The sequence below is a fragment of the Diuraphis noxia genome, unplaced genomic scaffold (assembly GCF_037042655.1).
Source record: "Diuraphis noxia isolate RWA-SAM2 unplaced genomic scaffold, SU_Dnox_SAM2 contig0002, whole genome shotgun sequence".
NCBI lineage: Eukaryota > Metazoa > Arthropoda > Insecta > Hemiptera > Aphididae > Diuraphis > Diuraphis noxia.
In genome coordinates, this window is record NW_028301712.1 from 4,311,212 (window position 1) to 4,328,701 (window position 17,490).

General features: G+C 31.1%; 1 protein-coding gene across 1 annotated transcript; it reads left to right on the forward strand.

Moving 5' to 3' along the window:
* Positions 1–16,542: 16,542 nt before the first annotated feature.
* LOC149057940 (uncharacterized) lies at positions 16,543–17,402 on the forward strand. The gene is made up of 2 exons (XM_089221530.1): positions 16,543–17,010; positions 17,074–17,402. The coding sequence occupies exons 1-2, from the start codon at positions 16,572–16,574 to the stop codon at positions 17,400–17,402; spliced, it is 768 nt and encodes a 255-aa protein (XP_089077656.1). The 5' UTR covers positions 16,543–16,571.
* Positions 17,403–17,490: the final 88 nt, after the last annotated feature.

A 17,490-nucleotide genomic window follows, 5' to 3' on the forward strand; every position in this document is an offset into this window, starting at 1 on the left:
AACACATTTTCAAATTCATAGAAAAGCTAGAAAAAAAAATTTAAAAGCTACAATTTAGGAGAATATTTTAAATATCTTTCTACGGTTATAACTTTTTAAAAATATTATAGTATTACCTACTATAATTGTATTTTAGCAATTTCTTTATTATTTTAAAAAGTACCAATCAAATATTATGAACTTTGCTCTTGCACAAAGTACCAACTAGATAAAATTTGCTACTCTCAATAGTGAAAGTATTTTTTTTTCTGTGCTAAAACGCGATGACAAGTAAAAATAATGTTTAAAAACATAAAATATTCCAGGATCAATAGTGTACATTGCTCCGTTCTGAATCTAAAATATTATGCTGCATTGCTGCAACAAGTTTTGTGCATTAATAACGTACTTCAGTGTTATTCAGTACAATTTAGCTAGTAAAAACACTTATAAGTACCTAGTACTGAAGTCTTAAGCACATACCTATGAATTATTGAATTAATTACAGTGCCTGATCACGATGATTGATATATATATACGAAATGTTGTGCCTTGTGCATAATGAAATATTATATCAATGTAGTATTAAAAAGAGTCAATAACAAAATAAATAAATGATTCTAATACCTAATAATACATTAACAACATTCCCATAGCAGATCAGAGAGTATTCTGTCATTATTACTCATTAAATACACGAATGATTTACGACTGCAGTTAATCTTTATTTCACAAGGTTTTTTATTTTTTGAATAATTATATCATCACTTAATATTGTTTGAAGATAATTTTTTGTTAATCACACAGTGGATTGGTATTTATTAATGAACACAATATGTCAATAATTGCCTCGAGGGACAATGCTATAGGTAAAACGAGTTCTCTCGGGAACTTGAAAGCATAATAAATAAAGTACCTATATATGTAACGTTTTAATATGCGACGCATCTCCAGTCTCGTCTGACTGTCCAAGAGATTCATTGGAAAAAAAAATTCATAGAGTGAGAGTCAAACACAACTATAATAATGTGTCATAGCAGTACCGTGATAAAATACAAAATAAATTGAATTTGAAAGTTGTTGTCCAGCCTGAGGAAAAAAAGAAAAAAAAGTAGACTAGTGCGGGAACCGCTTTGCTGTACAGTTTGTGTTATATTTGAATTTAATGATAATTCAGTACCTACATACAAAAAACGATTCTGAGTGGAGAATTCGTGTCATTTAAGCATATTCATATTAATAATCAAATTTAATAGTTAAAAAAAAAAAATCGAAAATCTCTTATGTGCTATAATAAATAGCGTGACTTCCCAGTGAAGATTTTTGATAGAGTTAGAAAAAACTTGTTGGGAACCTTGTACTAACATTTTTTTAATGTTAGCTATGAAAAAAAATGTACTATCATGACTAATAGCTCAACAAGAGTCATAAATAGTTTTAAGATTTAACCACTTATGGAAAATTATAAGATAAATATTTGATTAAAAATGACCTAACCTACACGGAGTGTAAAACGTCAAACCAGTGTTTTTCTTCTATACATATATTAGTTCCCCATGGGTAAAAATTATTCTTATAATCAGATTCACAAATAGTAAATTTTGAATTTATGCAAAACATTTTAATTAAATACAATTTTTTTTATTTTCAATATTAAAAAATAAAAAATGTTAATTTGAACAAAAGTCATTCGAAAAGTCAGTTCTATCTGTTACATCTTGTATATATATTATGATAAAATGCTGTAAGTTATTTATTGGGCACCTACAACCTATACAGTATATGCCATTCATAAAATATGTAAAAATCAGGATTAATATAGTTCATTTTCCAATTATTATACAGCTCATAAATACAACTGATGTGAACTTGGTTATTCTAATAATTAAAATTTAAAGTTGGGCGCATATTAGACGTTATTTTTTTTATAGTTTTGTGCAGATAACATACGAAATAAAAGGCGCCACCTATTGGTAACGCTATAGCTCAAATTTGTAATAACATGAGCTCTGAGATTGGAGAAAAGTATCCCTCCGCGCACTTAATCACGTCGTAGTACATCATAAAAACGTTTCAGTCTTTTTAAATCGAGTTAATGCAGTTATTTTATTTCAGTCTCATCCGGTTTGCAGTATATTGCATCCAATATGGCGTTTTTATTTATTTATACGTTTTTATTTTTTTAACCCAGATAAACGGAGATCAACGGCAATCGGAATGATTTATTGAGCTCCTCGATAATCGCTATAGACACGAATTTTTGTCACTTCGAATGGCATAATAATTTATAACTAATGTACGTACACCTACCTATATTTATTGTTGTAGCTTGTAATTATTATTCCCACAACCTATTGTGAGAACTTAATATTTGCTTTAAGATTTACATTCGACAGGTGTTTACTGGCGGGCGGTATCGTAAACACTTCAAGGCATTTCGAGGGGTCATAAATAAATTTGGTAAGACAGGTTTTTGGTTGTAAATAATTACTGTTCACGTTTAGTGTCATTGATAAGATTCTAAAATAAACACATTTATATTGTAGGTACGCCATATTCAACAAAATATATATACATAGTACTGTGATAATGATATACATATAGGTATTACCTATAGGTGATTCGAAATACGTACCTATATATAATAGGTTTGTATATCATATATACATTATTTATGTATAATAAGCAGTGTCGGCCTGGTACTTAAAGGGCCCCCAAAATGTTACATCATAAAATGATGAAAAAAAAATGCTCATAAGTAGTGAAATATTATATTTTAACTTTTTTAGTAATATTGGGGCCTCTCGACACAAATACGTGCAGGGGCACCGGATGAGTTCGTTGCCTAGCTGCCATGGCCAAGTCGACACTGATATAAGTATTTGTTTAAAATGTTAAGCATTACGTTTCTTTATTCTTTCCTATCACTTCTGATGTATTTATATAAAGCAAAAGGATGATTGCTCGGTAGAATAACACCAATTTCCGATTTTGGTCTATGCACGCACTGCAGGTCGCACAAGCGCAACAACAACAACAGCAATAACACTTGTCTATCGTTTATATGGGCGGTAATGTGGTACTCTGGTACATAAATATATTTTATAAGTAACCGCTGTTCACCGTATAAACATGTTTATTAACATTTATTTTTATAAATGTATTTACTTGGAGTGTCAATTGGTCGGTCGAAAGGCTCAATTAAAAGTTTTTGTTTTTGTTCGCAAAAATAAAAGAGAAAGAAATTAAGGAAATCGGCCGCCACCGCCACTATATAGCGATTTATTAAAATCGTCTCGGCCCCTCGGTCGGGGTGATTTATTGCCTCGTAACGTCTGCCAAGGCTTTCTCTCCGCCCGCCTACTTGCTTTACACGAGGCGTGTACCGGCTGAAAATTAGCGTCGTGACTTTTATAGCGTCGTTAATTATAGTTAAGTCCGACCTCCTCGGGGCCCCATAACTCAAGAGACGGGCAACAGCAGCAGAAGCAGTGAAGACACGGGTGAGCGCGGGGGGATTTCCGAAAAAAAAACCAAAACCCTTTGATCTATGGCGAATCGAGCAAAAACAAGACCCGACGATGGGTCATTCCATATATCCATCTTCGTTTCGTTACGGAACGGTGCGGACTGTGTCTTCGAGTGTGGTGACGTATATACCGCGAAGTTCAGGATAGAAATCGCAGAACCTTTGACCGCTGAACGATTGAAACAAAATAGTGCAATTTTAATAGCTTGGTATCACTCATTGACTGATGATGATGCCTTTCGTTGTTTTTTCAAGTTCAAACGTATTTTTCCGCGGAATCGTCTATAATTAATTAACTATCTAAGTAAAAGTGCTGTTTATAACTATACCGAATCATCGATTGATGAATCTGCGTGTTCCTGTAAACTTGCTTACACACGCACACACACACACACACTTCGATGGTTTACAAATCGGTTATAGGTCTCGATTATTTTTAGAAACGCCTCGTGCTCTTTTTTTCTTTTTCTTTTTTTTTTTACTCTCGTCATAATGTATATTAGGTATAGCGTGACTCGGCCAAACTCTTTCCAATGATTTATAATGTCGTCCGCGTCGTGGACGTTTATTTTATTTTATATGTTTTTCAGCGGGACGCAACTTTTTGTCGCAATCGAAATTAAGTCCCCAATAAAATACACGTGAAACACTAAATCAGACGACACTTGACAGTTGTTAGGAGTCAACGACGACGATTTAAGTGCAGATATATTATGCATAATATACACGACACACGTATTATTTTTATTATTACCACATTAACTCGGCGGACGACCATTATTATAGCAGTCATATTCGCACGCGTTTCGTGTTCCTTTTGATCTGTCTCATACGACGACAGTTGTTGTAAAACGTATATATTTTGGAGGTGTGCCGCGGTTAATGTATGAATATGCCGCCGCAGAGTAGTTATAATTTCCCGTCAAATTTATAACGTCCCTTCCCGTTGGCCGAACGTTTTATAAGAAGAAAATAATTTATATTATCACACATAATATTTTACGTATAAACGTTATTCGTTTCTATTCGAGTCCAAAAATACACGCACGTCTCGCATGTCACTTGGTTACACACCGGCGGAGGCGTCGGCGTTCAATTTTCTTACAGTACGTCAGATGTGTTGTGACGGTTTAAGAAGTGTTAACGACTTTGTTGGTGGCATAAAATATTCGAGATATGACACTCTGGTGGCAAACGACCAATGGATTGTTTGAAAACTGCGTTTATTGTCAACTACGACTGCAGCAGCGACGTCAACTTACTATACACGTCCGTCGACGCGCTGAAAACAGCGACACGTTACAAAAATAACAGGAGACCGGCTTAACGGGGGTGTACGTATATAATACATGAAAACCGTTTGTCTACTATTATCGTTGTAGTGTGTGCGAGTAACGGAAATATTATTTGATCAAAAACAACCATTGCACGTCACAGTACATCGGTGAGGGATTTTTTTGAATATTCGATGCCGCATTTCAATATTGATCACGTTTTCCGTCTTTTCGGGTAAATAAATTATGAAATCGCCTTGTTGCTAAATTCTAGAGACTGAAATCGAGTTTAATATTAGATAAACTTATTGAAGTCTTTACACAGCAAAACACCGACAAGGCGACAATAATTATCGCAATTTGAACAGTGCACATAATAATAACACGGCGCCGCAGTCGTGCAGTTGTATCATATACTATAAGTATACCTATGCGTACATTTATATATATATTATGTAGTTAACAATCTCGACGAATAGTTTTCGACTTGTCGGAGATAGATAGTGTGAGAGAGAGAGAGAGAGAGAGAGATCTACGGGTGTGCAGATCGAGTTCTAATCGAGCGTATTTATAAAACGACCCGACGAGAATGCCATGCAATACGCTCGTACAATTATTTATCGCATCGAACAACACCACCGTCACACAGCTACGATGAAAATTTCCAACACTCATCGCATTTTCTCGGCCATAAATCCAATTATTTAATATATACACCGCATGGTCCGAGTTCTCGGGACACCGGCCAAAGTCCTCGTCGTCGTCGGGTGTATTAGCTGTCGTCCGAATTAATTTAACCACTGTCAACGCATATAAATCTCGTCCGAGAACGTGTCCGTCCACAATTAGACCGCAAAACACTGGTCAACGATTATAAGAACATTATTATAACAATGTGCAGCAGCGATGGTACACGCCTATGTAACGCATATTCAGTACTATTATAGTAATTAGACTCGACCATGACGTGTTACAGCCCCCCACGAGAGTTGACCAATAATATTATTATTATTATTATAACGAATTAATGTGTTATTAATCGATTGATATCGACCTTAAAGTCTCTGCACATCTCGAGTTATAATAACCGAATTATTTTTATGAATGTCATTTTCAGTGTCAATAATTATTATTCATCTAATATCACATATCACTGGGCCGATTTATTTATAACTGTGATCTTTTGTGAATAGATTTAAAACACACTTTTACACCCTTTTGAACGTAAAACAAAAGCTTAATGAAGATTATGAAAGCTACCCAACATACTATCCGGTACAACCAGAAATACTGGCACTTAACTTTGAAGAAATAAAAAATATCATAAAAATGTTAAAAAATAACAATGCATCAGGAGAAGATAATATAAATGCAGAACTAATCAAAGTATCGACCCCAGAAACATTGTTGAAAATACACGGAATTATCAAAAATAGTTGGGAAAATGGAATTATCCCTCAAGAATGGAAAATTTCGATTATTTGCTCGATCTACAAAAAAGGATCACACAATGAACACTAAACAACTATAGGGGGATAGCGCTCCTTAACACGTATTATAAAATTGTTTCAATTGCTGTACTACATAGGTTAGGGAAATATACAAACGACATAATAGGAAACTATCAGATCGGTTTCATAAAAGGTAAATCGACAACAGACCACATATTCACAATTAGACAGGCATTGGAAAAATATTACGAATTCGGGAAAGAAATACACATATGCTTCGCAGACTTTAAACAGGCATGTGATAGTATCATAAGAGATGAGTTATGGAAGGCTCTAGAAGAATTTGGAGTGCCAACTAAATTAATTCAATTGGTGAAAGAATGTAATTCTAACAGCTGTTGCAAAGTTAAATTTGTGGAAAAAATACCAGAAAGTTTTGAAGTAGGTACAGGACTTAGACAAGGTGATGCACTGTCACCAACCTTATTTAAAATAGTTTTAGAGAAAGTAATAACATCTTAACAGCTTATCAAGGAATGGAATTACTTGGAAACAAAACAATACTTGCCTATAATATCATGGTAATTGGATGTTCACGCGAAGGAATTATTACAAAAACGGCTACTTTACGTCTATTGATAGGTTGTTGGCTGTGTGTCATAAGTACAAACAACACAATGTTGGTTTATGTTATATTTAATTGCCTCGCAGTGGCGAAATTCTTGATACCATTATTTATCTTATTAAGTCCTTTATACTAGCATAGTTTTTTAGTGTATATTATGCGCTTTGTACAGTGCTGTAGAACGTGTAGTGTTTGAATTGGTCTATCGTAGATAATTAATAATAATAAACTGAATAATATTGATTATAAAGTTAAAGGCTAAAGCTCCGACGAAAATATTTAAAAGATGCAGTAATTGGTGAAATAAAAGTGTTTTATCGCGGGCTCTGTATATACAACTGTACTACTTTTATAATGCCACAAGTGGATGGGGGGACAGAATAAAGTATTATGCTAATATTAACGTACATATTTAATTATAACTGCAGTTTAACGTAATGGTAGTGGTGGGTAGTACGTTTTCAAGATGTTATTAAAATTAATTATTTTATTCTAAAATCATTCAGCGTGTGACGTGTATTATGACTTATGACAGGTTTTTATTATAATTTACAAGTCGACGTTCATTATACTTTTTTTATACGGATTCGCAATGTTCACACAGCAGCGACACATGCTCTCCAAAAAATATTGTTCTTACACTCCGTAGGCAAATCCTGGTGACGAACAGTATACATCAATGTAATATTTAGACATTATTTTTTATTATTATACTTCTGCAGTCACTGTTATATTAGGGCTTGTGACACTAATGTAATCGAATTTTTACAGTCAGAACTGTGCAAACGTGCTAGATAAAATTATCAAACAGAACGGGAAATCGTTCAAATAAAATTCGGTTGAATGCAAGATAGAACTATTATCATTTCGATGTGGATATATTATGCGTAAAGTATTTTAAATCATTGAATGGTGTTGGCCACGTAAGTTCTAACAATATATATGAAACAATATAAATTATAATTACATCTTTTTGGCATCTGTGATGCTCTGCAACAGCAAAATGTGCTTATAGTTATAGGTACCTACTATAGATTCCTGTAATACATTTGGACGTTCCATTAAAAACAAAATATTAATAAAACGTCGTCTAGAATGTTTATGACTTATGTGTAATGGAATAGTTGACTTGAAGTGTCCGTTTTAATGGAATATGATAATATAATATGTTGTTAATGACAAGTTAATAAACACTGCTGAATAACATGCCACTATCAATTTCAAAATTAGACAGGTGTTTATCTAATAAAACTCATATTTTCTCCATTTTATATTTGACCCTGAAACATAATTTCAATTATAATATTCATTAGGTGAATTATTTTTTACTGAATATTTATAAGTGTGTGAAATTAATCTATCCTATTTAGGCCCACAGAGTTTTTGAATGAGAAATGTTTAGTGAGGCTCAGTACATATATGTATACTTTTGAATTTTTATTAAAAATAATTAATCGATTATAGTATGCATCATAATATCCTACAATAAGTGTTTACTTTTTTAACAAACTGTTTTAGATATTATTTTATTTCTTAAATAAATCATCCACGACATAAACTGTCAGATAAGTTTACCTTGTGATATTAATATAGTTATTTTTAAAAGTGTAACTATTTAGAAAAAAAGTGTCAGTGATAGAAAACTAAATGTAGTGTTATAATTATTTATGAAGTGTTTTATTTTGACGAAGATTTCGTGAGCACTTAAGGAACTTTCATTTAGATTATTTCTTAATATTTTTATAAAATAGATTTTGGTATAACATGCGATGGGTGTTTTTTTTAAACTATGTTATTGTCTGTAGTATATAGTAACACCGTATTCCGGATTGAGTAGCGCAAAAATGTTTGTGCAGGATATTAACAGTGACTAGTGTGCACTAAAAAAAATATTATTTTAAAGCTTAAACTATACCGATTAGTCATAAGTACGAACGTAAGATTATACTTTTTTGTGGTAAAGAGATAAGGATAAATATTTTGGGAGCGATAATGCACATACGTCGCAGTATCATATTAATACAGGAAGAAACATTCTACAACGAATCGTATACAAAATATTATCTTATTATATGTTAAAAAAGCATAATATTATATTGTATCAAATCATTATTATGGTTTAATCCCAAAAACTTTTGGCGTGATTTTTAAGAGGGCGTGTAATAATATTAACATCGTCGTTATATAAATAAAAATGCAAAATTATTCGTGTTCTACCCGATTCGATAAAATCGAATTCTTTCTGTCAGCCAATTTTTTACCGAGCGATTTTAAATTGCGTTATAAATTATGATAATATTATGCTTTATGCATGTTTTCAATAATTATACGTTGACGAAAAAAAAGGTTGGATGAAAAATGATCATATTAATATCATATAATATGTTTTATGTAGTATATACAATATAATATATTGTAATAATAATATGATTGACTTTCTATAAAATTATCATGCTAAACGAAATACATTTTATGAAATTTGCGCATGTGCTGATTGGGTTGTAGGTACCTAAACATTGTGGTATCCCGGTATTAGCGTCAATGGATAGAACCATAATATTATTTTATTCGATACCTAATCGGGCTACATTATTATGAGGATGAAACACCCGAATATTCTAATGGCTATGATTATATGACGTATAACACATCACATGTTTCATTCGCAATGATAAATTTTACTCTATTATTTTTTTTAGATTAGAGTGAATTCACCTATATCATGAAATTTAAATTTTAGATATTACCCTGAAGGCATTCTGTAAGGATTTATTGAAATATATATTACAAAACATGTTATGTTCATTTTAAAGCTATGCATTTTCTGTAAAACCTTAAACGTTTATAACTAGCTTCAAAATCAATATATCAATAATTTCCTTGGATAATCCCTAGATAATAATTTTACCTTTACATAATAATATACAATGGTTTAAGTCATTATTATTTTAAATATAACAGAGTAAAATAGATTATTGTGAACTTTGAAATTTGGACGTGTTGTGCGTTTGAATAAGACGGAAACCACACATGCTCGGGTTACATATTAATACAGAGTACTCACGTTTTTTTAAAAAGAGTACGACTTTTAGGTACAATTTGTACTAATATTTTTAAAAATGACACATGTATTTGAAAATGTTATAAATATCGACCAAAATACTCTACAAAACATTAATTATTTGGATTATAATTTTTACCGTTCTCATAAATTATATTCGCATAGTTTACAATCGCGATTCAAAAATATATTATTGTAATAATAATTACCAGGGTACTTTTACCCAATGAATCGTGACTTTTATCGGCATCATAAATAATACGCATTCGTGTAAGACACACACACTCAGCACACAAGTTGTGTAACGGAAAACCGTTACAAGAGGTAGAGATTTTATTATATTTTGATATTTATACAACGTACGTAACTGATAAGACTACGTTATAAGTACGAAGTGATCACGAAACGTGATTTTCGATTTTTAAATAATCACATGCCAACAAACTAAAATCGATAAAGGTTAACAATGTAATAAAATATAAATATATTGTATGAATCGATCGCAATGGTTAAATTTTTCAATTATTGTGCTAGTTGAACGACCACACCTATGCCTAACGCCCAAGTCCTAACGATAACGATAACAATAATAATATATCATTATCCTATATTTAGGTACATATACACATACAATTAATAACCTATAACATTATATTGGTACGTTTCGGCCTTTTGGGTCTGGACAGGAAGTGAAGATATTCTACTGAAGTTTATAGTTCCAATGCCAAAACTACAGTGAGTAGTCGGTGGAGTGCGTGTTTAGTATGATTTTACACATTACCCGTCATACGACCTGTCATCGGTTACCCGATTGACGTTATTTATTTATTTCATTTATTTTTCGCCGCTACAAATACGTCGACCGAAACGCATTTAGATCGTTCGCACACAACCGGGCTCACCGAATGGTCTCGCGACGTGCAAGATAAATCGGCGGCAATTCACTTTAGCCCGATGAAAACTTAATAATATCTCGCTTATACGAGATTTTCCTTCGTGTTTATTTTGGAGTGGTGAAAAAAACCTGTATAAATATAAATGATCAAACGTCCGCAGAAAAAATACCGAGTAAAATAACATTTCCTACCTAGGTATCTTATTACTGTATGTGTGTCCAATGTGTTTTCAAAACTAACACGAGACAACTGTGAAAAAAATATGGCAGCGGTGACGCATGTGAGTTTACCGTTCCATAATCATATTATTGGCCGTTGGAAATCACACAAAATATGTGTGATGAGCAAATATTGGAACGAATACACCACGAATTGTGTAGCACTATTTGCCTATGATGATAACATAAAGCACTAAACTGTAGAGATGTGATTTTGGTAAATATTACTGTTAAAACTGTATAGAGGTTTTTTATTACAGTTGTTAAAAAAAATATCCGAAATGTAATGTATTTATATTATGTCGTATGTTGTAGACAGTCGTCGCTGTAATATATACATAATATAGGTGGGAATATTTCTATTTGTAAATTGTTAAAGTAGGTCAGGCCAATGAAGCAAGATGGGCTGAGGCATCAATATATTTTACTATATAACACCGCGATCGAATCCAGTCCGGAGTGGCGGATGAGTGATTCGGCAAACACGTAGGTACGACGGTTGAACGTGTGAAACGTCAATCATAGTACGGGCTATTTAGGCAATCTGAATTTGCCAAGTGACTTTTGTCACTTTGTTTGACTATTTATGTTTGTTTTATATCTGAATAAAAATGTTTCCGACCCAAAATCCGAGTTTACAATTTTTTAGTCATTCTTAAGTTCTTATCTTTCATAGCAGCAGCGCCGGGATATACGTACTATGATGTGTCAATGAGGTTTTATTAAACTGAATAGTGCCAAGATATATGTAATCTTTGAGTCATTTCATTAGATATAGGAACTAACTAAGAATCGACAAGTGCATAACATCGTACCTCAAAGTTAACAGTGTCATTCTAATTAATTTTAGAGAGTGTCATTATCTAGATAATACGAGGGTAAGGCGTATAGTTGTTTTACCACGTATTATCCAATACTGGTGATACCAGAATTAGAAATTTAAAAAATTTATAATTACGGTATTCGTTAAAGCTAAACAAACAGACATGGCTATGAAAAATTTAAAAAGAACATTAATTTGATATTACGCCCTAACGTAAAATAACCTTTTGTAATTTCAATTTATTTAAGTCTACGTCCTACGACGTTTTTTATAGTATGTCGAAGTTTTTAGAGGACGTCTCATCCACATGTGTTGCCACCGTTATCCACATCAACTAGATATCAAATTTTTGTTTACTAGGTAGTTTCAATTGTGTGCTGTAATTTTGATATTAGAGCGAATTTATCCATTATTGAACTTTTAGGTAAGAACACTATATGTGTACTCTCGTTGATTTTTAAAAAAAAATTTATATTATTTATTATATAATATTATATGCATTAGCCTATCCAATGGGAGACTGGGACTAAAAGTAATAAAGTATCAAAGTAGTCCCTTTGTTTATTTTAACAATACATACTCGAAATTTCATATAATTTAAAATACTCTAATTTTATTTAGTATCATGAAATGCGTCGAAGACGTATGATGTGCGCTTCATAATATTATCGGTCACTATAAGCTAGTGTAAATCTAATTTTTGTTTGGAACATAATTTATTCAATAAAAATAGCAAACGCAACATGATTAACACAGTGTACCTGTTTTTCCTCTAATAAAACAAAATGTATTTTTCAACGTTTAAATACTTGATTATCATATTTCAAAACGTGAGTACAAAAACAAAGTCATTTATAAATGGACCTATAGCTTATTTTGTTTCGTTATAGTTTCTATGTTATTGTTGTATTTAGAATTAGATACCTAAAAAAAGGTTTTTTTTCCCTATGTATTTCCTTGTAAAATAATATATTATGGATAAGGAAACATATTAGTTTAAATAAGAATTATTAGTTTAATTACATTTATGCTTTTTCGTATAATTTATAACAAATAAACAATTAATTGAAACATCATTTGCATACTTATTGATATTAGGTCATGAAATCACAATTTCTCGAATATTATAGCCATCCAAAATAATCAGAAATTCTTTCTAGGTGGGGTCAATGTGGACACAGTAATGTAGAATCACAAGGTCTCTTGCTAGATTTTAAACTTCTGAAAAATATTCCAATGAACAGAATAACATTTAGTGACTATTTTTACTTTTCTTTTACACAGGACATCATAGTTATTATACTTTCATTGAAGTAGTACTATGAATTGTTATAGTAGGACATATTTTATAACTGTGTTAAGAAGTTGCCCCCTCACAATCTTTCTTGAATAATTATAACCCACAATTGACTTAGAGTTTATAAACTAGGTCTTTGTACGTGGCACACAAACAAAACTTAAATCCTCTAGCATCCTCAACTACCTTTTTGTAATTATTTCTATTATTTTAAACCAGTTAAGTGTTATTTAGTAAAATGTAAATATTCTATTAACTATATATATACTATTTAAAAAAAATATTTATTATTATATATTTTTTTTAAACAGGTGCACCTGAATAGTTTTTTCGACGTCTTTGTATTGTTTGGGTTTGAGTAGTATTTAAAAAATATGTTCTGCATTTATTTTTTATATTTATTATTATTTTTTATTTTTATTTTTTTATGAGTAGTAATACGTGGTATATGCATTGGATGTCTTTTATCAGTATATTTTTTTATTTGTTATACATGAATTGGCACATCTATTAATTTACCATTCTTTGGTAATTTTATTAAATATGAATTTGTGTTTAATTTCTTTATTACAGGATATGGTCCATCATATCGGTCAAAAAATGTATGTTTTCGTACTGGTACTTTTACTAAGACTTGTTCGCCTACTTTAAAATCTATGTCACATTTATTTGGATCTTTGTTTATTTTTTGATTTTCGAACGCTTTTTTTAATCTTTCTGGTATAGTGTCACGAACTTTTTGTAATTTATTTAATTCTTCAATTACTGAATATCCAAACAAAATAATCTCCAATAGAAATCGAAACAAAATAAGCTATAGGTCCATTTATAAATGACTTTGTTTTTGTACTCACGTTTTGAAATATGATAATCAAGTATTTAAACGTTGAAAAATACATTTTGTTTTATTAGAGGAAAAACAGGTACACTGTGTTAATCATGTTGCGTTTGCTATTTTTATTGAATAAATTATGTTCCAAACAAAAATTAGATTTACACTAGCTTATAGTGACCGATAATATTATGAAGCGCACATCATACGTCTTCGACGCATTTCATGATACTAAATAAAATTAGAGTATTTTAAATTATATGAAATTTCGAGTATGTATTGTTAAAATAAACAAAGGGACTACTTCACTACTTTGATACTTTAATTTTAGTCCCAGTCTCCCATTGGATAGGCTATATTATAATAAAACATATTATAGAGCGTATGCGTGAATATTGATGACGATGCTAGTGTCTATAACATATATATTATTTGTTAGTTATTTGATGTTTAATAATCAAAGATAATTTCAGAATGAACAGCAAGAAATGAGCGACAATTTTATGAACGACATTCTAAAACAGCTGTTTTAACAGCTATATAATAATTACATTATTTTTATATTTTTATTATATACTAAAAATATTTACTTTATTTTACTAACAAATTATTTAATGAACAATTTTGTGTAAGCCTTAGAGCCACTATTGTTCTTACGCTGTTAAACCAAATCTGTTAAAGTAAATTTTAGGCATTTCAATTTTACCACCTACCAACTATTGTAAACATATCTAATTTTTGGTAAAGTTTTTCATTGGATATGTAAAAATGTATGAATAAATGCAATTCTTGCAATGTATAACTTTAATAAGTGCGTAATGTATATACAATATACATACATCATACATGTAATTTAATAATTTTTATACATTAAAATATAATATAATAAATGACATGACCAGTGACAAGTAACTTAAATTTATTTATAAAATCAATAAATACAACCGTGATATATCCTGCGAAAATAAAAGAGGGATGTTCCGACAAGGCTATTTCAATCACCGAGAAGAACGGAATAGATGTTCATCGTCGAAAATATCCAAGGTGTGATCACGTGTTTTACTAACCCACCTTTGATTACAGGTTTTTTTTTATTCTGTTTTTATTTTTTATTCTAAATTTTTGTTTTTTAAAATTAAATCTGAGGGCAGATTTTAAATGGCAGAGGGAGTAACTGTAACGATTTACAGATTACTGACTCATCATTTATGTCGCGCTCGCCGATTTAGCTTAGGTTAACAGAACACAGGAACGTAGAGTACGGCAATATACTCGTATGTATATTATAAAATATAGCCAGACAGTCGAGTGTAAACCATGGTCGTGTCCAAACACACATTGAAGCCTACCTTGTAAAAATCATTTAATAATTGTTCAGCTCGTGCTCCGCTATTCCTGTGATCTTCTACCCTCAAGAACAGGGTTACTCAGGTGATAGTGTACTATATACTATAGATTTTATTTTATTTTATTTTAATTACATACTCATAACTCATCTAAAAATAAAATTTTTTTTAAAAATCAACAACAGAAACTAGATAATTTTCTTACTTAAGAGTTCAATAATAACTCAATTCGCTCAAATATATCATAATTATTAGCACAAGATTGTAACTATTGAATGAAAATTTTATATGTTGTACATTTGTAATAAATAAAACATGCTGTTATGACATTCTCTTGATGAAATAAGGCAATCATTTTAAGTATAATTACATGTGATATTGATTGCACATCTTCGTAAATGGGAATTTTTGTATTATACAAGCGTCATATAACTCGTTAATAATACGAGTAAATGAAGGTATTCATTATATTTAATTTTTATTAATTTTAAATAAAATCTTTAACATTCTTTGCTAAGTATTTAAGACATGTGTTATCAGTAGAATTCGGCTTTTAAAGCACTAAATATAACTGAAATATACACTGTAAACGCGCTTAAGACACGAAAAATATTAAAAATAAAGACACATTTAAAAATAAATAAATATGTAAAATGTATAAAAATATTCTACGAAAAATATATATACCAATCAATTAATATTTTTCGATAAGACGAATGCAACGTTGCACGATAAACGTCAAGGCTATGATATATCTTTATAAAACAGACTTTGGTGCATGGGTGCATCTAATTGCTAAATGATAGAAAAACAGAATTCAATCAATAGATTTTAATTAAATTCAAAGTAAATTCATACTAGGTAGTATAAAAAATATCAAAATCTAATATTTATTTAACTATACTCATTAATATTAAACAGTTTGGTTCAATTAGATAAGAAAATATAAATCATGTTAAAATGTATAAGAGTTTTAGTATTTACTATTAAAATAAATAATAATCTTGTTGCCATGGTAAAGATGAGTGTTGATATAAATACATTCATATTTTTTGTCATTCATAATATTATAGTTGAAACAGTCACATATTATATTATATTATTGTGTTAATTTCGAATTAAAAGTTTTTTAGTATATTCGTATATTTTGTGTCTATACAATTATCGTATTACATTAAGTGTTTATTTAATTTAATTAATCTCAAATAAACGTAATATTTAACGATCAAGCGAATTGAAGATGTCGGAAGGAGATTATAATGAAAACGCATCGTTCAAAAATGATCAGATGCATGAAGTTTCCAACGATCTTCAAGGAAAACAACAGGACATTTTGGAAAGTTCAGATGATTTGCAGACGCCCGAAAGACTTAGCTCAGTGTCAGAGACGGAGAGGTCTTCAGCCATCGATCCGCTAGTGCTATCCACGACCGATCTTATGTTGCAGATTTTCTATAATATCCGTACAAATCAGCTAAAAGAACTTGAAAGTCATGGGCCCGCGGATTTATGTAATTCAATGCCAAATATGCCAGTGATTCATACATCTTTTGTCACCGAGGACTGCCCCGAAGATGTCGAGATGAATACACTGTCTAGTGACTCGTATACGACGCTGAAGGATTCAGACCCAACTGCAGACGAACCGCCAGTAGAACTAATTCCGATATTCGATGAAAGTATGGCATTTTGTTACTATAATTTATTGTCGGATACGGAAAAAATAACACCTACCATTTCAGAAAATTGCGAGATGGAACTTGTCCCGTCCAAGCCGTTACTTCAGCCAACGTCTAAAATCGATGTTCTCGAGGATTCGATCCCTTGCAGTCGAGCAGTATCGATGTCCAATATTTCTATAAAGTGTAGTATGGTCGAGACTGTAGGCGGCTTGTTAAAACCGTCTGAATCGGTGAGTTCCTTGGAACTGATAACGGATGTCGGTTGTATTGATGGTGCTGCAAAGGAACCGACGATAACCCCGGTTATTGCAAGACCACGGAAATCATTGTGGAGTAGGACAAAGAAGTTCTTCCTGCTTATGATTTGTTGTGGCTCTAGTAAATGTTAATTATTTTACAACATAATATATGATTCAATGTATGTTTTAATAATTTTATCTATTTAATCGTTTTGTAAAGCCCACTATATTATGTTAA